This window comes from Polistes dominula, unplaced genomic scaffold, assembly GCF_049000335.1.
Source record: "Polistes dominula isolate Pdom_NZ unplaced genomic scaffold, Pdom_raw_medaka contig_21, whole genome shotgun sequence".
Lineage (NCBI taxonomy): Eukaryota > Metazoa > Arthropoda > Insecta > Hymenoptera > Vespidae > Polistes > Polistes dominula.
In genome coordinates, this window is record NW_028301061.1 from 1,436,920 (window position 1) to 1,459,933 (window position 23,014).

At 27.5% G+C, this 23,014-nt stretch overlaps 6 protein-coding genes across 9 annotated transcripts; 3 read left to right on the forward strand and 3 right to left on the reverse strand.

Moving 5' to 3' along the window:
- The first annotated feature begins 23 nt into the window (after positions 1 to 23).
- On the forward strand, positions 24 to 2,477 carry LOC107069249 (uncharacterized). The gene is made up of 5 exons (XM_015326406.2): positions 24 to 163; positions 253 to 462; positions 932 to 1,107; positions 1,902 to 2,060; positions 2,162 to 2,477. The coding sequence occupies exons 2-5, from the start codon at positions 260 to 262 to the stop codon at positions 2,329 to 2,331; spliced, it is 708 nt and encodes a 235-aa protein (XP_015181892.1). The 5' UTR covers positions 24 to 163; positions 253 to 259; the 3' UTR covers positions 2,332 to 2,477.
- Positions 2,478 to 2,486: 9 nt separating this feature from the next.
- Positions 2,487 to 3,739, reverse strand: LOC107069244 (uncharacterized). Its single transcript, XM_015326397.2, is given in 6 exon segments — positions 2,487 to 2,614; positions 2,617 to 2,717; positions 2,800 to 2,909; positions 3,003 to 3,148; positions 3,269 to 3,524; positions 3,605 to 3,739. Coding segments are annotated over 6 exon segments (726 nt in total). The 5' UTR covers positions 3,677 to 3,739; the 3' UTR covers positions 2,487 to 2,573.
- Positions 3,540 to 7,353, forward strand: LOC107069245 (uncharacterized). Its single transcript, XM_015326398.2, has 3 exons — positions 3,540 to 4,124; positions 4,214 to 4,378; positions 4,496 to 7,353. Exons 1-3 carry the CDS (start codon positions 4,037 to 4,039, stop codon positions 4,834 to 4,836), a joined length of 594 nt encoding a protein of 197 aa, XP_015181884.2. The 5' UTR covers positions 3,540 to 4,036; the 3' UTR covers positions 4,837 to 7,353.
- On the reverse strand, positions 7,270 to 16,536 carry TP53INP (Tumor protein p53 inducible nuclear protein). Of its 3 annotated transcripts, none has more exons than XM_089175952.1 (4): positions 16,418 to 16,536; positions 11,002 to 11,202; positions 9,920 to 10,323; positions 7,270 to 9,566 (listed from the first exon to the last, which is right to left on the reverse strand). In XM_089175952.1, the coding sequence occupies exons 2-4, from the start codon at positions 11,165 to 11,167 to the stop codon at positions 9,411 to 9,413; spliced, it is 726 nt and encodes a 241-aa protein (XP_089032078.1). In that variant the 5' UTR covers positions 11,168 to 11,202; positions 16,418 to 16,536; the 3' UTR covers positions 7,270 to 9,410. The 3 variants fall into 3 exon arrangements, with proteins under 3 accessions (XP_089032078.1, XP_089032080.1, XP_089032079.1); XM_089175954.1 differs by lacking the exon at positions 16,418 to 16,536 and adding an exon at positions 14,913 to 15,114; XM_089175953.1 differs by lacking the exon at positions 16,418 to 16,536 and adding an exon at positions 12,088 to 12,301.
- A 1,194-nt stretch (positions 16,537 to 17,730) lies between these two features.
- LOC107069263 (uncharacterized protein F13E9.13, mitochondrial) lies at positions 17,731 to 20,026 on the reverse strand. The gene is made up of 6 exons (XM_089175955.1): positions 19,888 to 20,026; positions 19,729 to 19,811; positions 19,516 to 19,656; positions 19,248 to 19,444; positions 19,031 to 19,161; positions 17,731 to 18,812 (listed from the first exon to the last, which is right to left on the reverse strand). The coding sequence occupies exons 1-6, from the start codon at positions 19,961 to 19,963 to the stop codon at positions 18,598 to 18,600; spliced, it is 843 nt and encodes a 280-aa protein (XP_089032081.1). The 5' UTR covers positions 19,964 to 20,026; the 3' UTR covers positions 17,731 to 18,597.
- A 325-nt stretch (positions 20,027 to 20,351) lies between these two features.
- On the forward strand, positions 20,352 to 22,957 carry LOC107069262 (aarF domain containing kinase 5). Of its 2 annotated transcripts, XM_015326427.2 has the most exons (10): positions 20,352 to 20,490; positions 20,554 to 20,858; positions 20,947 to 21,072; positions 21,140 to 21,298; positions 21,383 to 21,514; positions 21,593 to 21,758; positions 21,874 to 22,044; positions 22,121 to 22,295; positions 22,380 to 22,547; positions 22,709 to 22,957. In XM_015326427.2, the coding sequence occupies exons 1-10, from the start codon at positions 20,409 to 20,411 to the stop codon at positions 22,821 to 22,823; spliced, it is 1,599 nt and encodes a 532-aa protein (XP_015181913.1). In that variant the 5' UTR covers positions 20,352 to 20,408; the 3' UTR covers positions 22,824 to 22,957. The 2 variants fall into 2 exon arrangements, with proteins under 2 accessions (XP_015181913.1, XP_015181912.1); XM_015326426.2 differs by having other exon boundaries at positions 20,408 to 20,858.
- The last annotated feature ends 57 nt before the right edge of the window (positions 22,958 to 23,014 follow it).

The window sequence follows — 23,014 nt, forward strand, 5'->3', positions numbered from 1 at the left end:
GAAAGAGAAAGAAAGAAAGAAAGAAGCGGTAAGTTTATGGGGAAAAAAGAAGAGAGGTAAAATAATGGTTTGTTGAGCTCGATATTCCCTCACGAAAGACAGTCGCAAAATCGCATGCGCGCGGTAGCCACCACAACATGCACCAATTTTAAAAAATTCAATGGTAAGAATAATATAGTGAATAATAATATTCATAAAAAAAAAAATTAAAAAAAACCAGGACAAAAAGTTAATAAGAATTTTGCTGTAAAGAATTGAAATGCCGGTGGAATCATCGATATATTGGAACTCGTTCGATTCTCAAAAGATTACTTCCGGTGGAAGTTCGAACAATAATAGTGATCGTCATTACGTTGATCCATGGGATTTAGAAAATTATGCTTATCTTAAAAGATATAGTATTAATGTTCCAACCCAACGTTATCAACAGGAACGACGAACTTCTTATCAATCTGAATATTGGTAAGAAATGAATCATTTATTTCTAAGTTAATTTGAATATCAATTAAACAATGCATTTAATAAAGTAAAAGGAAAAGAATAGAGTCAAATATAAATAAAATTTAAACGAATGTTAATTAATAAAAAAAAAAATGACAAATATATATATAATAAATATTACTAAGCGCGCTCGTGTATATAATTTTGCGTAAAAAAAGACATAAACGTGTTATTTCGTGAGAAATGAAGATCTTCACGCGTCGTTGGTAACAGGGTCACGGAAAAGTTAAACATTTTTGTTCGAATGGAAAATCAGATCGAGTATAAACAATGTATGTTTCTTTTTTTTACAAAATAATTTTGTAACTTTTTATCTAATTAATTAAAAAAAACAAAAACAAAAAGTGTCTATACTTTGTAAAGTAAATTGCAATACTTGTTGCATAGTAATGAGAACCAAAATAATATAGTTTCTGTCGTGTGAAAATAGGTATAGCCAATCATTAAAAGAAGCACAGTATAGTATACCAAGTTTAACAGAGAAGTTCTACTGTGACCCGTCCTGCAGAATGGAGAACAATGCCTACCATTATCATCGTCATCCCATCTATGAAGATGAAGTTACAAATTGTGTTCCTTCCTATTCCCTCTACACACCTATTTCTGGTAATTTATTCCTCGTTTCTTTTTCTTTTTTTCTCTTGTAATTTAATCAAATCTGTAATTAAAAAAATAAACCAATTTCAATATAGGAATAATGTAAGATATACAATAATAGAAATAAATTCATTACAATTGATAATATTACTTGAAAATAATTATATTTGAAGATTGAAATTATTTATACAATAAAAGATAAGAATATATTTTTTTTTTCTATTATAATTATCTTCAAGTAATATGATTATAAAATGATATTAATAATTAATACATCCCGATATAATCAAGGAGAAATCCATAAATGACTATGATACATAACTCAATTTAAATGCACCTCTGATGCACTCATGCGTTTACGTGTGCACGCATACCATGTATGTCATACAAGAGTATCATGTTGGAAGAAGCTTAGAACATATATATATATATATAACATACAATTGAAAGCAAACGAATTTCTCTATTTTGCACTTGTAATCAAATTTCCCTTGTTCTATAATAAACCCCGCCTCAAGTTATTGTTCCAAGTATTTTTTTTTTACAATATCTAATCAAGCAAAAGTTTAATGAACTCGGCCGGAACAAATTGTTAACCAATACAAACAATACTTTATTGTTTCCTCTAACTTTCCAACGTTTATATACTCTTGTTTTACACACACACAGACGTACACATACATACATAATCACTTTTCTTTTTTTTTTATATAATCTGATTGTGAGTTATAATGATACTAATAAAAATTGTAACATCGATTCATTGGTGCATAAGATTGAATATTTTTGTTCTTATTTTTCAGCTTTAGCATCTTGCGAAATGATGGAAAATTATTCGATATCGGATTATGATTACAGATCATTAGATGATAATTCGTACAAATCACGTACAAATACAAATTCGAGATACACACAAAATTATTCTCGTCAGTATATGCCAAACGATAGCGTACGACACCTTGGTATAATTTATTATTATAATTTATAAAGTACTTTTTTGTGTGTGTGTGTCTTATAAATGTATATTTTTATTGTAAATTAATATAATTGTTACCATTAACAGAGAAATTGCAGTATAACGTTGAAGAATATTATGCAGGAATGTCTCCGGTGGAAGATAATTATATGACACATATGGTGACACCATTAAATCTTGATTTGAATACATATGGGCATCTTAAAATTGATTACACGGACAGTTGGAACTCCCTAAAAAGAAAAATTAGCAAATGAGTTAATTATAATTAATATTTGATGTATTTAATATTTAACAATTAATTAATATCTATAATTTTTTTTTTTTTTTTATAAATGTTTCTTTTCAACTTTTCTTTTATATATAAATAAAATTTATGAACGTAACAAATAAACATCAAAAATTTAACATATAATGTGTTAATAGATTTTAATATAATTATTAAAAAGTATAATATTTGAATATATCAAAAAATATAATTTATACGTAATTATTAATATTATATGTCAACTATCGCATCTGTATCTTCGCAATAAAGTTTTTTTTTCTAGTAACTTTTTCCGAACTATATTTATCCATATTATCTTCATTTCCTAAATCATTTAGAATTTGAGATGCTTTCGATACGTTCAATCCAGGCCACCTTAAAATAAATTTCAATTTAAATTTTTATATAAAGTTTTTTTTATCATTTGTTTTATTATATAAATAAAAAATGTACTTGCCTGAAAGTTGGTTGTTTGTCTTTTTTCTTAATTTTCTTAATTTTAACTATTTGTGATTGTTGACTTGAAGTATCGTCCATCGCTGGATGCCTCGCCATTTTATTTTGGTACTGTAAAATTAATATTTTATAAAAAGATTATAAATAAATAAATAAAATTAAAATATTAACATTATTTTTAATTTTGGTATAAAAATAGACTACTTGTTGTCTCGTTTCCAATAATATTTTATATTTTTGTATCTCTTCTGTGTACTTTCTTTCGAGTTCAAACATTTCTTCTTTGTGTCGTTCTTCTTGCAATGCCAAATTAGATTTCAATACTTCTAATTCATCCTGCAATTTACAAACTAAATAAACTCCTTTACTAATTCTATAAATTACAATGAGAAATAATGAACTATTTTTATAGTAAAAGAAATTTTATAAAAAAAAAACACACACAAGAAATAAATAAATAAAGTGCATACTTTGTTCATCTTCAATATTACGATCAACGTAAATGAATCTAAGATGATTGCATTCCTCTCGAGATTCAAACAATGCTTTTTTCAATTCCTCATTTTCTTTTCGTACCTCTTCTAAAGATTTTTTACGTTGTTCTTCTAATAATGTAAATGTCTTAGTCATTTTCTTCATTTCTTCTTCCATTTTGGCAGATTTAACTTTTTCGTATTGCAACAATTCATCTTGAATGTTGCTGAACGTTTTTAACGATAAATAAACCTATAATAATAATGATTTAATCATTAATTTATTCACGAAATATTATAAAAATCGATACAACAATTATTTATTAAACTTACGTTTTTTAATTGAGTAAAATTGTCTAATAACGTCTGTAAATCTGGACGTAAAGTTGTTCGATAGGAAGCCATATTGGAAAAGATTTAAATTTTGAATTGGCGCGATTGTCGTACGACTAGCGAACGTGGCGGCATCAAGGGGCGATCACTGGTACTATATTCAAAAAAATAGCGGGTAATTGTATATTTAAATTTTTCTTCTCTACAAACAAAAATACCAATTTAAAAATAATATTTAATATAATAATTTTGAATTAATTATGCATGAGTATGTTCCTATTTTCAAATACTATGTCGAAACATATATACTCATAGAATACACGAGTTTATATTTGTTATTATATAAAAAGAAAACAAATGAAATATATTTGCATCGATATTGCTTAATCATTTTTTATCTGATTTCTAAATAAAATAATAATAAATAAAATAATGAATTGTAGGCAACGTGTTGGAAAAGATCTCGATGAATCGATTTACGAAGAAATATGTGACATTATATTCGACTTAATACCTCAAGGTATTTATGACTTTTTTGTTTGATTTAAAAAACATAATATTTCTAAATTTAACCTAATTATAATAATATTTTTCTATGTATTATTATAGCACCGCAATTGAAACAGCTCTTTTTAAATTGGAGTGAATTAAACGACAGAGAAAGAACACGATTAGATTTTAAATATCTGTTATGGTGTTGTCCTAAAAGAAGACAACTTTACAAATCATTACGCGAAGCCATGATCCGTTGGGAAAATATACAGGAGACTGAGGGTTATTATTTTGATTTAATTAATTAATTAATTAATTAATTAATTATCCTGTGACAATCGTATTTTTAAAAAATATAAATCAAACCAAACAAAATTAGAAATTGTTCTAAATAAACAGGTGCACCAGGATGTGAACCAAGTACGATACCGTCACGTTATTCTCATTTAGAAGAGGAACTTGGAAATTTGGTTTTTAATATGGAAATTTGTTTGTTAAAAAGATCCGAAAATATTCATGAATGTGTTGTTGATAAACGAACAACAACTGACAGTAATAGTCCTTCTTCAAGTAATATTAATTATAAGAGAAATAGTTTCACGTTATTATCAAATTGTAAAGATTATTGTCATTTCATTACCAATTCGAAAACTAGCTCTTTACGTTCTGTACATAGCTGGTGTTGTTCCGTAGACAGTAAAAGTTCCGAGGACGAGTTAAGTGGTTATTTGACAAATTGATATTCATCAATAATCCTATACATTTGTTTGTTAATTGTTTCTATCGTATTATTTTTTTTTCTTCTTCTTTTTTTCTTTAGAATAAACGATACATCATCTTGCATTGAACGAACTCTCTTTTTCGATGAGAAAAAGAGACGACGTTAATGACATAAAATATTTTATTATATTATTTTATAGGTTCAAGGTGCACGAACGTACAATTAGATAATATAATTAATCGATTAATCACTATAGCGCAAGTCATATATAATAAAATCGAAGGAATTTGTCATTTTTAATATGTATAATATCATTTTTAAATTATTTCGACATACGAACTTTCATTTTTCTTCCTTTTTTTTTTTTTTTTTTCTAAGTTCCTTCGATAATGAAAATTTTGTTAACTAATTTGTTTTGTTTAAAAGTAATCATTGCCATTAATTAGGACAATACTCAATACTTCACATCGTAGCTAATTAAAAACTGCTCAGGAACACAATTTTCTTTCTTTTGTTAACTTTTTTTTTTCTTTTTGTTATTATTATTCTTTGACAATTTGCAAATATCTAAGTTTGTTTAGTCTCGGTAAATTTGTGCAAATCAGCGCCGACATCATCGTGGAACTTAAATAATTCATTTAATAATATTCGCACAAGAATTCATCATCATCATCATCATCATTATCATCATCATCATATTCACACGTTTTCTTTTTTTAAAAACACATATAACATTCTTCTTCGAAGGAAACATCATTTGACTGACATGAGTGTTTTTTTCAATAAAGTATGATTTTCATACCTAATATATGTAATTTAAAACTTGAAATTGTCATAATTACGGCTTGCTTCTGCTCCGTTCTTGTAATAGTAGTTCACAATTCGCAAAAAGAATTGAATAAATGTTTATATTATAATAATACCATTATACTACATACATCATCTATTGTGTTTTTGTTGTATTATATCTTGCTCATTGAGATATATCGTATTGATGCATCATAGATTATTATTATTAATATTATTATTATTATTATTATTATTATAACTAGCGAATGCAGATTTGTTTATTTAAAAACCACAAAATTGAATGCGCTATAACGCGCACCGTTTTATCGGGCTTGCTGCTTTCATTTATTCTTCTTCTTCTTGTTTTGAATTATTTTTTGTAATCCTTTCGCTGTGATACACAAGTTTAAATATATATATGTATATATACTCGTATATTTTATTATTTCATTCTAATGATGCGTCGTCCATTGTCAAACATATATAATATGCTTAACGTCTATTTAAAATGTCCACATGAGATACAAACAACGACTTAGTAATGTAATAATTGAATAATATTCGGCCGTTGTTGATTCATTCCCAGGTAGAATTTGTGTTTAATTTGTTTAATAATTATACTAAAAATTTAACACAATACTTTACTCTACGCAAAGCTGTGTTGTTTTTTTCTGTTTATTATTATTATTATTATTATTGTTATTGTTATTATTATTAATATTATTAATATTATTATATTATGCGTGCGCGTACATTATCTATGCACTGTCACATTTGTGATACATTTTCTAAATTTGTTGATACTTAATTTATTTTATTTCTTTTCTTCTTCTTTTTTTTTTTTTTTTTTTAATTTAAAGTATCAATCAGATCTTCATTAATGGATGTTACACAATTTCAATGTGCATTCTAATTATCATACGTTACTATTTGTTAAAACTTGTTGTATTCTCAAACAAACAAAAATGTTACACACAAATTTTCTATATACAAGAACACACACACACAAACACACGTATACGTGCGTACATACATATAATGTTTCGATCAGAAACCGTAAAACAATATGTATATATATACGTTTCACAAATCCTAATACGTGCAAAGTATCATCATGAATGCATTTCACACACGTAGAGTTACTAGAGTGTGTGTTTTAAATATGGAATAAATATTTATCTAGGATCTCATTTTGCCTAGTTATTTTTTTATTCTGTGCATAACGTCCATTAATAAAAACCTAATTAAATCTATCTGAAGAATATATGCAAACAACATTCGTACACTTGTTGTTCTTTCTTTTTATTTGATTATTTTAACAAAGATTGTGTTCCAGATACTCTGTTACCGTCCTTTTGTTTCTTTTACAATACACTTTTGTTTGTTTGTTAATATTAATCAATAACCGTTTTACGGTGACGAAAATTAAACAAAACAACAACAACAAAAAAAAAAACAAACAAATTAATTTCTTTTATAATAATATCTTTTGCTAATAAGTTTCTTTTTTTATTTATTTATTTATTTAATTAATTAATTAATTAATTATTTTTCCACGGAAGACTCCGCAAATAACAGTTTTCTATACCCTGCAGATTAAAACAGGGACTCGGTTTATAATCCACAAGTAGAAGTGTGGTCCCGAATTATTTTTCTTGACCTGTTTTCTTTTTTCTTTTTCTTTTCTTTCTTTGTTTTGTGGTATCGTGCATCGATCATCACAATTTTGCTTCTTTTTTTTTTTTTTCTCTCTCTCGAGTAAGACTCAAGCTGTATAAGATTCACACGGTGAATACGACCAAAGTACTTGTGATTTGAGAATGTTTTTAAGTTTTTTTTCTTTTTACTTCTTCTTCTTCTTCTTCTTTCTTTTTTTTATTTTCTTTTTAAATATCGAGGTTACGAACAGCCACTTTGTGCAACGATACTCATTATTATTATTTTTTTTTTTTTACTAGTATTAATATTATATTATTATTATTATTATTATTATTATTATTATTAGTAATAGTAGTAGTAGTAATAGTATTAATATTAATTGTATCGTTTTATATACGTTTTTAAATAGAACACCTCACTCTTTGTAATTTTTCGAGGGTGTATTTGAAAGAGGTGTTGTATAGGGGTTGTTTTTATTATATCATCCCCTATGAGAGAGAAAAAAAGAAGAAACATGATTTAAAACGATACGAGTTTTATTAGTATTAGTAGTAGTAAAAAAATTTGTCTCAATACCACTCGTTTCGTTACGCGGTAACTTTGTTTGTTTGTTTGTTTGTTTGTGTGTGTTTTTACTTATTTATTTTTTTTTCTTTCTATTTATCATCATCTCTATTTTTTTTTTTTTTTTTCATTTGATTTATTTATCTCATTTCATTTCATTTCATCACATAAGAGGCGCTCCAACACTCGATAAAGAAATTTTTATTTGCATTTTCAAAGCACAAATGTATTATTATTATTATTATTATTATTATTATTTTTATTTTCATTTTGTCTTTCAACGAAACCCCTGTCTGTTCGAGCACGCAATTTATAGGCTAACTATAGACAGGAGTATTTTATCAGAGAGTATCAGAATTTTGAAAAATGCGTCATTAACCCATTAAAGTGCACCACTGTGGGTGTTTGACACCCCCAACGTGTTAGAAAGCGTCTCCTAAAGTCGCTATTTAATATTTAGACCTCGCAATTGTTTTTTTTAAAAGTAATTTGATACATCTTTTTGTTTTTTTTAAATAGAATAGGTTTTATATCCATCTGAATTAACACTAGACGGCATTAGACAAATAACCCATTTTTTTCGAATTCAGTACCATTTTCGAGAGATCAAACATTTGTTGTTGGGGATAGGGGGGTGTCAAACACCCCATGTGCACTTTAAGGATTAAAGAACATTTTTTTCTATTCTTTATCATCTTCTTTTCTTTTTTTTTTTTTTATATCAGTTTGACTACGCACGTTCTTTTTCGAATAATAATAATATTATTAATTATTATTATTATTATTATTATTATTATTATTTTAAGGAGCTCTGTGTTATCCTTTTTTTTTCATCACATGTATTTACAACAATCGCAAAGCAAACAAATCATATTATTACATATATATATAATTGTGTATATATACGTGTATTCATTCGTACTAATTGAAAATTATCTATTATATGTATATATGTGTATATATATATATACTCATAATGAAATAATAGATTTTTCAAAAACAAGACTAAAGCATGAAAAACGACATTATCTATAAACCCCAAGTCTATCATCAAATGAATAAAAACGACTCGAGAAATAACTCAATACAATTAATACATAATTCACACATCTATATAATCATCATCATCATCATCATCATCATCATTATCATTATCATCATCTGCATCATCTATTGCATTTTCAAAAAAACATATCTCATACGTCCATACATTTTCCACGACGTGTCCGCACGACAAACAATTCGGAACTATCCTCCATCTTGTTCTTTTTTTCTTTTGTCATTAATATTTTTTTTTTCTTTTTTTTTCATATATATATATATATATATAATTAATTAAATTAAATTTAACTCTTTATCTTTATATAAACTTAAATTGCACAATTGCAAATAATTATGACGACATTTTGAAAAAGGGCTCAATTCATTTTGTTTTTTTTTCTTTCTTTCTTTCTTGCGTTCTAGTTTTGTGTTTTGTTTTGTTTTATTTTGTTTTATTTTTTGTAATAGTTTTGTTTAATTCTTCTTGAATAAAGAAAAGAAAAATGTTTTTTAAGTACACCTTAGCCTGAGATCGAATGACTAGCATTTTCGGTTGTTATTTGCGCCACTATTTTGAAGACGTAAACGATCTTGACGACGTGGCCGTTTCCCCTTTACACCGAACACTTCCCTTAATTTGTTACTCCTCTCCAATCGACCTCTCTTCAGTACTTGAGTCGATCTTTTCTCAAGAACCTATTTATGGGAAATAGAAATGAAAGATTAGTCATCATTAAAAAGAAAAAGAAAAAGTCATGAATGAAAGAACAAAAGAGTAGGTCACAGCGCATAACGGTTGGCCTCATTTTCTATCAACTTGTAACAATTTATAAAGCAAAATTCTATTAAACTATTATAAAGTATCCTCCTCCTCCTCCATTTTACAGTCATATAAAGATCATTCAATTTTTGAAATAATCATCAAATAAAATAAAACAAAAATATCTTTGTTTAAAATGTTAAAATACATTATTTTATAATCTAAGTATTGAATATATAGAAAGTGAATAATTCTTGTTAACAATCGTAGTACAATGGTAAATAAGCACCTTTTGAGCGGAACGAAGCTGAACGACTCGGACTTTGTCGCTATTAGTCCGGTTATTGGTAGGTCTACCGTCATGGATGGCCGGTCTGGATAATGTATCGTCATCCTCGCTCCTTCTTAAACTACGTTCTAAGGAAACGGTGGTGGATAAATCTGAGGTACGAGCAGGTTGAGTAGTAAGTTCTTCTTCTTCTTCTACAAGGTCTCGTTCCTCTGTAGCATCTGGCGTTGGTGGTGGAGTATCAGGAGCGATAGGAGACGCTGTTGCTCGATAAACAGACATACTTGGATGCTCGATCAGCAGGTCTTCGAGCGGTGAGGTTTCTACGTTTACGGGTCCTGCCCGTGTAAAACATGCGGGTGGTGTTACATACCACGATTCCTCCAGCGCCGTTGCGCCCTCAACTAAAAACAATTTTATTACAATTAATAATATTTACCTTTTTTTTTTTATTTTTATTCTTGTCACATACAATTAATATAATTTTCATTTTTATCATTTATATTTTTATTGTTATACATTGTATTTGTAAAAAGAATTTTTATTGGGTTGCATTTCAATTTGTCATTTTACCTTTCAATTATATTTCAATGTTATTTCATTTCATCGTTGATTTGTTGCTATTGAAATTCAATATTTAATTGATTATTTATCATCATTATTCAATTGTTAAATATCTTTTATATAAGATTGATTGAAAATACTTGTTATTTGAACTGTTATAATTGTTAATATTAAACTGTTGATCGATTTAATATTAAGTATTGTATAAATATGATCCAATATTACTCATCTTTCGATTATACCTTATCAATTTAGTCGAATAAATGTCGTTCAACTCTATAGTTTCGAATTGCGATCAATTGTATAATTCATTTCGTAGAGACAGAGACAGTTTTTTTTTTTTTAATCGCTAAGATAAGATATTTGTATAAGTGATTTTTCGTCTGGTTTTTACTTTGACCTTTCTAATATTTAAAAGAGATATTCTAATATAAATATAATATTAATATTTTCTAGGAAATATAAAGATACAACATTTAAAAGAATTGTAATTAATTTAATTAATTAACAAAACTTACTAGTGCGGTCGATGAGGATCCAATCTTCGCCCTCGACCTCCACCTGGCTGAGTCTTGCTATTACAGGAATATGATCCAGACTTTCACTATTGGAAGAAGCATTGCGCGAATTTTGTGTTGTGGAGATGTTACCTCCTAGTAAATAGTTTGCCAAGCTACTTAGCATGCTGTCTATTGTTTTTATTCCTTTCTTTTTAATATCTGTAATAAAAAGAAAAAATATATCTAATTATAAATAATTATAAGATTTGGTGTTAAATCTTTTCTATAAATATTAAAACTAAATAAATATTTATAAATATTAAATATATTATTAAGTATTAAATAATTTATAAATTAAATATATATATATATATAATAAAGTATTTAATATTTAATTTATTTAGTTATATAATATTATATATTTTAATATAAATTACATGTCACACGTTGTTTGTCCGCAATGGACTCCTAAACTATTGAACCTATTTGAATAAAATTTTCCACACTGTGTGCAGTTTCATCTAACTTGAAAGATAGGATAGTTTATATCTCAATTAATTGCGAATTATTTGTTTATTAACAAAGAGTCATGATTATCTCTGTTAGTTCGATAAGATTCTAACAGATAGCGGTATAATATTATAATATTAATATAATTACAAAATTTATAATGTAATAATTGTAATCCTGTGCCAATTAACGTTAATGATAAAAACCAAGGAAAATCAAAAAATTCAATAGAAAAAATATTATCATTCATCATTTGATTTTTTGAAATCGACTAATGATCCTTAGATAAATAGGTCGGTTTAGTTTATCGCATGAGTAATACATAGACACATGTTTATTATATGAAACGCGTAATTACACTAGCACTAATGAGAAAGGCGAACACTGCCATATATGCATTCATGGTCAAACAATCGTATAAGTTATTGTGTAAAGTTACAACATGTAGAAAAAGTGTAATCTTTAAAGAAGGCCGACAACGACGACGACGACGACGACAGGTACATCGTACATTACAAATTTCGAAGAATGTAATCGTGTAATTGACTAAACATACAATAGATATGAATATAAATTGAAACCAAATTTACGTACACACTAGTTTTGTTTTGTTATATTTTTCACTAATGTTACAAATTTCACCTATTTATTATAAAATTAATAAACGTTTGTACAGTATTTATAATCGATTCATGTAATATACTTTTATTACATATCATAACGTATGTAAAATAATAATTATCAAATGAACAGTATATTGCGTCGCAAGAACAAAACTATCTATACGAGTTGTAACCACGTCAGCTTCGTGTTTCGTACTAATACGATCTTCCTTCTACAATTCGATAAGAAACGTCGGATCGCTATTGATGATGCAATTTGCGTTCCGATTTTCATCTACCATTTAAAAGACAGACTACTACTACTACTACTTGGTCAGGATTTGAAAGTTGATAATAAAAATCAACACACGTATTATACAAAAGCTTATGATCATCATCATCGTTATTATTCATAATTCCTGATGTTTATTTTATAAACAATTTAATTTACGCGTAAATCAATTTCTATTATTTTACTTGATTTAATACGAATTATTGGATTTATCAATTCAATTATTTATTCTCTCTGTGTTTGTGTTTTTTTTTTTTTTTTTTACTTTTTTCGATGAGCTTTGCTGTGTGAAAGCGAGTGACTTCGTTATCTCGTTTTTTAAAATTGCTATTCTCAAATTGCGATATGCACAATATCGCAAAAAAAAAAAAACAAATAAATAAATCAAGAGTTTGTACGTAGAAACAAAATAAAATTATATAAAATAATATTATGTCAGATTTAATCTCGTATCTTAAAAATACGTAACAGTAAAACTCTATAACTTTAGTTATTTTTGATATGACCTTCAAAATCACTCTTGCCAACTAGTTTCTTTTTTTGATTTTATAATACTTAGGATCAAACGTATGAGCTTATACATTTTTTTTTTTTTTTTTTTTTTTTTAGTTTACATTGATAAATTATATGAGAGAAATTATTTGAAATTAGACGAATGAATGATACGAAGCAAGAATTAAATGTACTTGGTTCAACGTTGAAATATTTCATTTCAAATAATATTGAATTCATTTTACTGAATTTATTTAATAAAATAAAACAAGAATATATTATCTTTAATAAAGAATCAAAAATTTCAAATGTAAATTTGTAAGAATATTTTTCAAAATCAAACACAAGAATTGAAATACATACATATATATATATATATATGCATTTATAATTTAATTGATAAAATATAAAAAATGAAATATATTCCATAATTAGAATGGAAAAGTTTACAAACGCGTATGAAAGATTTTTGAAAAAGAATACAATCGTGTTCTGGCCAACGTTAAAATATTCGTTGTAAAAATAGAAGCATTAGCTCACACATAGTGTTCGCGAATCGGCGATATTGCACAATGGATTGTGTTGTGTGCCGTGTTGGCAAGAATGATTTCAACTTCGTCAGAGAAAAATACAAATATACACATAAGAGGGTGTCAATGGCCTGTTTCACTTCGTAATACGTTAAGGAACATGTTTTCCCTGAGGGTCGTGGTGTGGTCTCTCTGTGCCTATGCCTTTCACATATCTGCTACCTTGCCATTGCCCTTGCACTAATGACAATAACGACAGCACGAGGTCCACCAACACAACAGTCAACGATCTAAATCTCTAAACTAAAACAACCTGACTTCCAACCGTTATTATTTCTATTGCATCCAATGAAATTGTGAAATAACTTTTTTTTTTCTTCTCTTCCCCTGTCTTTTAACATTTCGAAATATCACGCTATTATTTCTTTTCTTTTTTTCTTTTTACAATCTGAAATATAAATAAATAAATTAAGAACTTTTTTTTTTTTTTACTGACACATTTTTCATTTTTCAATATCAAATTTTGTTTGAAATAAAACTGTATTATTATATTTTCGTATTGTTTTACTTTATTATTAATGATTCAAATAATATCATTGTATGATTTGTTATCTTCAATATAACAAATTTTTTCTTATCAATCTGAAATATAAATAAATAAATAAATAAATAAGAGATATTTGTTTTTTGTAGGTTACATCTTGAACGTAATAATAATTTGCCATTCAAATTAATAGTTTCATTACTGATTAACGTAGTATCTACTGTAGTAGTACTGTTACTGATTAACGTGGTATCTCTATCTCTTCAAATTAAATACGTTTTTCTTTATATGACAAAATCTGAAATACAAATAGAATAATTATAACATATTTTTGTTGTTGTTGTTGTAAATAACATAAAAATTTATTATTAAAAATCAAATTTTCTTACAATTTGATAAACCCCATAAACAGAAAAAGTATCTCTGATACTATTCTGCGAATAATTATTAACAACGTCCCATAGGTTATACATATATTATCACTATGATAAAACTCTGTAATCTATCGTAAAATATTTTATACATAATACAAATAAAAAAAAAAAGAAAAAGAAAAAGAACAGAAAAATTCACAATATAAAATAATACAACGTATTTATTTATCATTATCATCATCATTATCATCATCATCATCATCATTTCCTCAGCAACGGCGACCATTAAAACATTTCATTAGAATTTAATCTCACCATGATTGTAACCAAATCCAATTAAGAACCAATTAAAGATTTCAATAGTACAAACTATGAAGGTTAAAGTCTAATAAAATTTACGTATAAAATTAAAACTCGAATTGACATGTATAGATTAACCGTTAAAGGACCGATAGGAAAAACGTATCCCCCCCACCCCACCCCTCCCCCTCTACCCCTCCACAACCGTTCTTCCTCCAACATCATCCTCCTCCTCTTCTTCTTCCTTCTCTTTCCTCCTCCTCTTCACCAATGACACCCTCTTACCTGTTCCTGTACTTGGTTGCTACGCGCTGTAGCCGACGAAATATACGACAAACAAAGACTCCTTCAAATGGTCGCCCCTCTCGACAGATACACACACATACACAGATTCTAACCCTTCTTAGAATTCTCTCTCTCTCTCTCTCTCCCTCTCCCTTTCTTTCTTTCTAATAATTATTTTCTAACACACGCGCGCCTATGTTTTATAATTAATAAAAAACTATATATATATATGTCTTCTTTTTACACACATTTAACATTAAAAACTATTTCAATATAACACTATGAATCATCAACTAAAACAAAAGTAGTAATAATAATAATAATACTAACGAACTGAATATATCATCGATAATTTAGTTTGATATTAACGATAATCAAAATATAATCGAAACGAGTGTATGATAATCGATGCAACTTCATATCGATCCGGGAAATTTTAAACAAATGACCTTGAGTAAAAGCCGCGAAATTTAAATTGAAAAAAGAAAATGACAGATGATTCTTTGAAATGGATCGTAAAGGAATGTCTTTTATTCGATGTTTTTTTTTTTTTTTTTTTAGATCGAACAATGACGAATTATTAGGTATGATCTATACCACGAAAGAATGATTGAATCGTTGTATAAAACGACCTTGATCTCGAATTTACTTCTTATAAATGTACTTCGTATACCGTTGAGTAGTTTTCCTCGACGCAATAGAATTTCTCTCGGAAAGATGGTAAAACTATGATACGATGATCCCAACTCGATTATGTGTACAAGTGAACAAATGTGTAGTATACTATGTGTATATATGTGTATATAAATGGTGCACTAATACTATAAACGTCTATCTCTATTTCCTTTCTTCACTCTTTACTTTGAATGTGTGTATGTATATATGTGTTAACGCGCGCGCGCGCGCAAGTATTCATTTATTTAATACGTGTAGTATATATTGTGATAGATCGTTGAAAATTCGAATCTCAGTAATGTTCAGTTTATTTCACACAAATACTTGAATTTTCCATGTTCATCCCTTTCTATTTGCTGCTGTCTATCTGCTGTCTATCTTGCTATGTGTATGTATATGTGTGTGTGTTTGTTCTTTCTATCTTACCCCTCCCCTTCTCCTCTTCTTCCACCTCTCCTCCTCCTCTCCTCCTCCTCCTCTTCGTTCCTATGTCTATTAAATATATAAACGATATACGAGACAAAGATGAGTTTCGTTCATCATCACGTTTGACAGCTCATTTCTTCCGCAATAATTGACTGAAGTATCTCCCATGTATATACGTGTGTATTATAAAATATATAAATAATACTCTTACGTAAGATTATTTATGAAAAAAAAAAATAAATGAATGAGAATGAGAGTGAGAGTACGAGATGGTATTTAAATGTAGTGACACACGTAAGGAATAAACAAGATACGAAGAAATGTAAAAAAGAATAAGATGAAGAGAATGAATAAGAATACGAAAAGTAATAGAAAGAGAGAAGTAAACGGAGTAGGTAACTCGCCTGAACAATGTTGCGTTTGAGGAACCGTGGTAGCAACTGCCCGCAGTAACAGTCGTCAGCTGATTTCGACTGGCTGGCTGGATTGCTGGCTGGGTAAACGATAAGCTGATTGGTCGAGCGCCGAATAGAGGGGATGGCAGACGAGAAGGGAGATAGTAGAAGGAGCGACATGGAGGGGGGGAATCATTTCAAAGCAGTCACAGGGACGTATCACGTTGGGGCAACGATAGGTCATCATCCCAGATGTCAATACTCTTCACTTTTTACGTTTATATTTCTATTATTTACTTCTCTTATACATATATATGTGTATATGTGTATATATTATATTTTATCATTAAATATGCATAAAAAGATATACAATTTTAATGTCATGTTATTGTTTAAATGAAATGTTAATATGTAATGTTTGTCTATGTGTTTATTATTATTTGATCTTATTATTATTAGTATTATTAATAAAATAGTGTTGGGATGATATATATCTATAGACAGGGGGTTAGTTCTGATCGATCGTACGCCATCAAAGAATTCCATTCATCCGTCTATTAGCTAAAAGTCTATGAATCATGATGATTTTCTTTTATGTATATTTAAAAGGGTATAAAAAAAAATTCTGTTGTTTTATCGTTAATTTTTTAATGGTATCTGAAGAAAAACAAAAGAAATATGTGTTATTCGTTAGACGGGTTGCAATCTTTTAACGATGATGACCTTTGTACACACGTATATATTCATATATACACACAAGTTATGTTATACCATCCGCTCAATTTAGAACGTCAAAAGGTCGTCATAATATCGGTAAAAAGCAAGTATACACTTGCACAAGGAGTATCGTAAGAATTATATGAAACTTCTTTGTCCTATCTTCGTAACAGTAAAGACTTATTTACAAACTCGCAAAAATAGAACGAACACGAGGGTTTTTGTGCAATGTTAATTGCGAAAATCATTTCGCGAGTTTGGCATCGAGTCGTTATTATTTCTCGGAATGTTTCCATTGCGTTTATTCTTGATAAACGTCACGCGATTATTTTCATTCTAAAATTCATTTTTGTAAAAATCTATTATGTGATTGGGATGAGTGGGGGGATCTTCGATCTGCTTGTTACGAGACTGGATACAAACGAGTAGGTGGAGGGGGAACGCTCAGCTGGGCGAACAGCTGCTGGATGCTTCTTAACGACAGGAACCAATGCAGCTCCCTGAAGAAGAATTATTTATCTTTTCAATTTCATACGACTGTCATTATATGCAAATTTCAAATTAATGACGTAACACGTGTAACACTTTATCGTAATTACGAGGACTAATAGTTTAAAAGATTTATTTATTAATCGATTATTTATTAACAATTAATTCAACATAAACAATGATTTATTCCTCCATTTAGATTTAAGTTGATAGATGTGACGTGTGTATGTTGACGCCACTGCATATAATACTCATCAAAACAGTGGTTCTCAAACTTTTATCGATTTGTATCGATCGATAATAATAAATTAAATAAACAAAATGTAATAATTATTATTCATAATTTATTATTATCAATATTAATCATTTCTCGTTGAATATCACTTAACTTTTGATCAATAACCAGTCAAAAATACGATGGTTTCGTTAAATCAATGCAATTAACGTTCCTAACCTTATCTCTATTAATCATTACGCGATACTCTTATATTAAATGATATATAAAATAATTATTTAAAAAAAGAATAAAAGATATAACACGTGTTTACAAGTGTTTACAGAATCTGTTGATAGAACGTCACTGATTAAACACGAAAGAACGATAGTTCACGAGACTGCGCTGTTTGTCACGTCGATAGTTATGACAGAGGTAGGAGGGTGAAAAAGAGGTAAAAAGGGAGAAGAGAAGGAAGGGTTTATTACCTCGCTATCAACAACGACAAACTTTTGTCTACTTTGTCTGTAAACATATCGCCTCGAATTTAACGATTATTTTCTATTTATTCGTGTGCAATAATTTACTGTTTTAAAAAATAATATTTTACAAGTGGCATTTATAGAAAATATAAATAAATATAGACATGATATATTTGTTATCTCATCTTACTGTTTGAAAATTGGAAAAAAAAATGTGTAATGTATATCGTAGATGTTGATCTTGTTTTTTAGAATTTAAAAAAAAAACGTTGTACATTCTTTTTATGTTAATATTGTGTTTGTGTTAACAGTTCTGTTGTATTTTTTCTAATTTTAGTTACAAAGTCATGGACTTTGTCTTTAGAAACTGCATTCTTCCAGTTTCCATCTATTTTAAAACTAGTTCCAACAATTACTGCATCTGAAGATTTATAGTGATCTATGTTTTCAATAGATACTCCTGATCCAATAAGAACTGGTCCTTTAGCAACCTTTTTAACTTCTGTGTAGCATTAATTTTTTGTTGGTTCATTTGTAAATATTTAATATAATATTACATTAATCCTTTGCACTTGAGGGTTCTGAATAGAAGTCATTTTCATACTTTGTAATGAAATGTAACAAACACCAGGAAAGTATCATGCAAAATAACTGCTAATAGAAGTACAAAAAGAAACCTTCAAATGCAAAGGGTTAATTTAAAAAATAGAAAACAATTACCCTTCAATTCTTGTAAATCTGCTGGATCCCCTGTTGCTGAGCCTGTTAATATAACACCATCGGCTAAAAAGAATTCTGCAGCTTTGACTGTTTCTGCTATGCTGATATCTGATGTTATCGCATGTGAACTGCATGATTGAACAAAAAATATACAATACATAAATATAATAAAATAACAAAACATTTAGATTAAACAATGTATACTTCAATCTTTACCTATGTTTTTTTTATATCTGCAAAGATGAGAATATTCTCTGCATCAATATGTTTTCTATAACGAAGAAGATTTCCTGAACAACCATCTATAAAACCTTCATCTGCAATATGTGAAAAGATATAACCTTCGCTTCTAATGAAATTGAAATCAGCAGCTTTGGCAACAGCTAATGCTTCTTTATTACAACCTGCTAAAATCTGCATGATCAATAAAACAATAAACATTATAATAAATAAATTTATACAATAAATTATATTCTCATTTTTACCTGTATACCACAAGCTATGCTTTCAGGTATTACTTTTCTAATTTCAACGCATATTCTTGTCATCATTGCTGTTGTTTCTGATGATATATCTTTAGATTTGACATATGGTACATCGTGCATATTTTCTACAATAATACCATCCTAAATGTAACACAATAGAAATAAATAATCAAATGTAAAAAAAGGATATAACTTTGTTGTTTAATTATTTACCACTTGACAGTCCTTATAAATCATTGCTTCTTTCAATGCAGTTTTTATTATTTCTTTCATACTTCCATTATATTTAGGAGTACCTACAAAATACATTTTAATTATATATTTGTCATTTCAATTTGTATTTTATAAAAAAAAAAGAGAAAAATTACATACCAGGTAATGCACCAACATGGATCATTCCAATAACAGAACATGTACTTTTTGGAAATAATTTACGAAATCTTAACATATTTTGTATCTAACAATAAATTTGTACAATCTTTAGATTTACGTATTAAAAATATTTAAAATCTAAAATATGTACACACTTATAAGAAATCAATTGTATAAAAACAATGTATATAGATATGCTCTTATCAATATACACTCAATCCTATACACGTGATCACAGTGACTAATAGTATATATGCGTATATACTTTATATTTATTACATATATACAACAAAAAATACAGTATTACTATATAGTTATTTTTAACTACATCACTTGTAGTTTTTTTTTTTTTTTAAATGAATTCACAGAAATAAAGTGGTGTAAAAAAAAAAACAATAAATGCTAAACATATTAAATCACATAACCTCACTTCAGTCTCTACAATGACACCTGTCAAATTTTGATAAAACAATTTGAATTGAACTTCGTGCATATCTTTTATTTGTAGATTATTATCAAAAATGTTACGTCACAGATTATTAAATATTATTAAACAAGCAAGCCATGCATCAAAGAGAAAAGTTATTAAATACACTAGCACAGGCATGTATGATAAATATGCAATTGTTTATGAAACTGATAATAATATTATTGTTATTTGTTTAGGATTATTTCTATTAGGCACTAGTTATATTTTAACTAATCCAAACAAAGTTAAACCATTTCAATTTAAAGCTGCAAGTATTGCTAGATTTGGACGATCACTTATGATAGGATTAACAGTATCTGTAGATTACTGGATAGCACCGTTAATGGGTTACACAGAATCTGAAATTCATCAACGAGCAGCAGATCGTATTGTACAAGGGTGTTTACAAAACGGAGGAATATACATTAAACTTGGACAAGGCTTAGGAGCTGTTAATCATATCCTACCTAAAGAGTATGTTAATTCTTTAGAAATTTTACAGGTATCTGTAATACGTAGTAAATTTTATCCAATGATCTCATTGTAACAATAGAATCTAAATATTTATCTTATCGTTTCTATTATTTAAGGATAAATGTTTGATACGTGGTGAAAATGAATTACAAGAAATATTTATACAAGAATTTGGAAAAAAACCTAATGAAGTATTTAAGAAGATTGATGAACAACCTGTAGCAGCTGCTAGTTTAGCACAGGTATATAAACATAATGACAAGTATTTTTAAACAAATGAATATGTTCAATGTGATAACAAATATTTAGGTTTACAAAGCAGAAACTACGGACGGTGAACCTGTTGCTGTTAAAGTACAATACATTGATCTCAGAGATAGATTTTATTCCGACATGAGAACATTAAATTATTTACTTAAAATTATTACAATTATGCATCCAAAATTTAATTTACATTGGGTAATAGATGTAAGTAATTATGTTGTAGTAAATAATCTACGTTTTTTAATTATTATTATTTTTATGAATCATTTGAAAATTGATTGATTTTAGGAACTTTTTGAAACGTTAGCACAAGAATTAGATTTTGAATTAGAAGGTAAAAATTCTGAGAGATGTGCCAAAGATCTTAAAAAACATGATTATGTACATATACCTAAAGTCTATTGGGATCTTAGTACAAAGGTTCAAAATTTGATTATTAAAATGTTCATATCCTCAATTTCAATTATTTTATCTTGTGTGTGTGTTTTTTTATTCTAGAGAATTCTTACAACTGAATGGATCGATGGTATTAAAATAAACAATGTTAAAGAATTAAAAAACAAAGGATTAAATTTACGCGACATTGATACTAAATTAATTACTTTAATGGGAGAACAAATTTTTCATACAGGATTTGTTCATGGTGATCCTCATCCTGGCAATAGTAATATTTTTTTTGTTTTTTTCAAATTTATTATATTTCCTTTTAAAAAAAATATCAATTAACATTAAATATATCCAATAAATTCTCTTAACAAAAAATAATTAGTCATCTATAGTTTTTGTTAGGAAGGGACATGATAATAAAGCACAAATAATTTTATTGGATCATGGATTATACGAATATTTATCGGAAAAAACAAGAATTAGTTTGTGCAATTTTTGGGAATCTATGATATTAAAAAATAATCATGCTATGAATGTCTATGGTAAAGAATTGAATGTTGATGGTATGTATAATGTTATTCAAATCTTTTGAAATGTTCTAATGTATTATAAATAAATACAATATTTTTTGTTCTTTAGATCCCATTCTTTTAGCTGAAATGTTAACTCAGGCACCGTATTCTTTATCACCATTTTTAACAACTGAGAAAGGAAAGAAAGCAGAAGAACATATGATTAAACAAGCCCAAGAACATTTTGATAAAATTGCAGCAACATTAAGAACAATGCCTAAAACTATGATGTTAATTATTAGGTAATTATTGTACATTGTTTCATACAAACAAAGACAATCGAAACGTCGATTAAAAGTAATTGTTTAAATTGTTGTTAATTTCAGAAATTTAAATACTATTCGTGCTATCGTACAAGATCATGGAAATATTATAGATCGTTATAGAATAATGGCAAAAATTGCTGTACGTGGAAGATACAAAGTTACAAATTTATCAATTAAAAAATACATCAAAGGAACAATATACAAAGTTAAATTTGAAACGTATTTATGGTAAGTTAATTGTCTAAGATTAACCCCTTTCGTGCTATAATTTAACACATACAGTGTTTGGGTCGTAAAACATATCACATGTTGTTATAGCATGCACAAGGGGTTAATAATTATTATTAGTATTATTTAGATTTATTAATAATCATTTTTTTTTTTTACAGGCTATACAGTTTCATTCAATGGTTACTTAAAACTTATTTAAATGTTTTATGGTTAATGGGTTACGACACTAAACAAGTTGTTCAACTTGTAGCAACACAATCTTTTGCTATTTAATTAAAAAGCTTAATCTTTGATTTATAATTAGAAAGAAAGTACACGATAAAATGAATTTTACGATAAGTATACATTCTGTAAATATTATACTATGTAAAAGAATATATATATAATTATATATTGTATATTATGAATGATTTCGTTTGGATTAAACCATCGAATTAAAAAAAAAAAAAAAAAAACAAATTCAG

Coding starts and splice junctions, on each gene's coding strand:
- LOC107069263 (XM_089175955.1), bottom strand. CDS start 19,963: ATGTTAAGATTTCGTAAATTATTTCCAAAAAGTACATGTTCTGTTATT. Junction 19,812..19,887: donor CCATGTTGGTGCATTACCTG/GTATGTAATTTT, acceptor TGTATTTTGTAG/GTACTCCTAAATATAATGGA. Junction 19,162..19,247: donor GCAGATATAAAAAAAACATA/GGTAAAGATTGA, acceptor TGTTCAATCATG/CAGTTCACATGCGATAACAT.
- LOC107069249 (XM_015326406.2), top strand. CDS start 260: ATGCCGGTGGAATCATCGATATATTGGAACTCGTTCGATTCTCAAAAG. Junction 463..931: donor TCTTATCAATCTGAATATTG/GTAAGAAATGAA, acceptor GTGTGAAAATAG/GTATAGCCAATCATTAAAAG. Junction 2,061..2,161: donor CGATAGCGTACGACACCTTG/GTATAATTTATT, acceptor TACCATTAACAG/AGAAATTGCAGTATAACGTT.
- TP53INP (XM_089175952.1), bottom strand. CDS start 11,167: ATGCTAAGTAGCTTGGCAAACTATTTACTAGGAGGTAACATCTCCACA. Junction 10,324..11,001: donor GATCCTCATCGACCGCACTA/GTAAGTTTTGTT, acceptor AATTGTTTTTAG/TTGAGGGCGCAACGGCGCTG. Junction 9,567..9,919: donor AGCTTCGTTCCGCTCAAAAG/GTGCTTATTTAC, acceptor TCCCATAAATAG/GTTCTTGAGAAAAGATCGAC.
- LOC107069262 (XM_015326426.2), top strand. CDS start 20,409: ATGTTACGTCACAGATTATTAAATATTATTAAACAAGCAAGCCATGCA. Junction 21,073..21,139: donor CAGCTGCTAGTTTAGCACAG/GTATATAAACAT, acceptor ACAAATATTTAG/GTTTACAAAGCAGAAACTAC. Junction 21,515..21,592: donor ATTGGGATCTTAGTACAAAG/GTTCAAAATTTG, acceptor TTTTTATTCTAG/AGAATTCTTACAACTGAATG.
- LOC107069245 (XM_015326398.2), top strand. CDS start 4,037: ATGAATTGTAGGCAACGTGTTGGAAAAGATCTCGATGAATCGATTTAC. Junction 4,125..4,213: donor ATTCGACTTAATACCTCAAG/GTATTTATGACT, acceptor GTATTATTATAG/CACCGCAATTGAAACAGCTC. Junction 4,379..4,495: donor AAATATACAGGAGACTGAGG/GTTATTATTTTG, acceptor CTAAATAAACAG/GTGCACCAGGATGTGAACCA.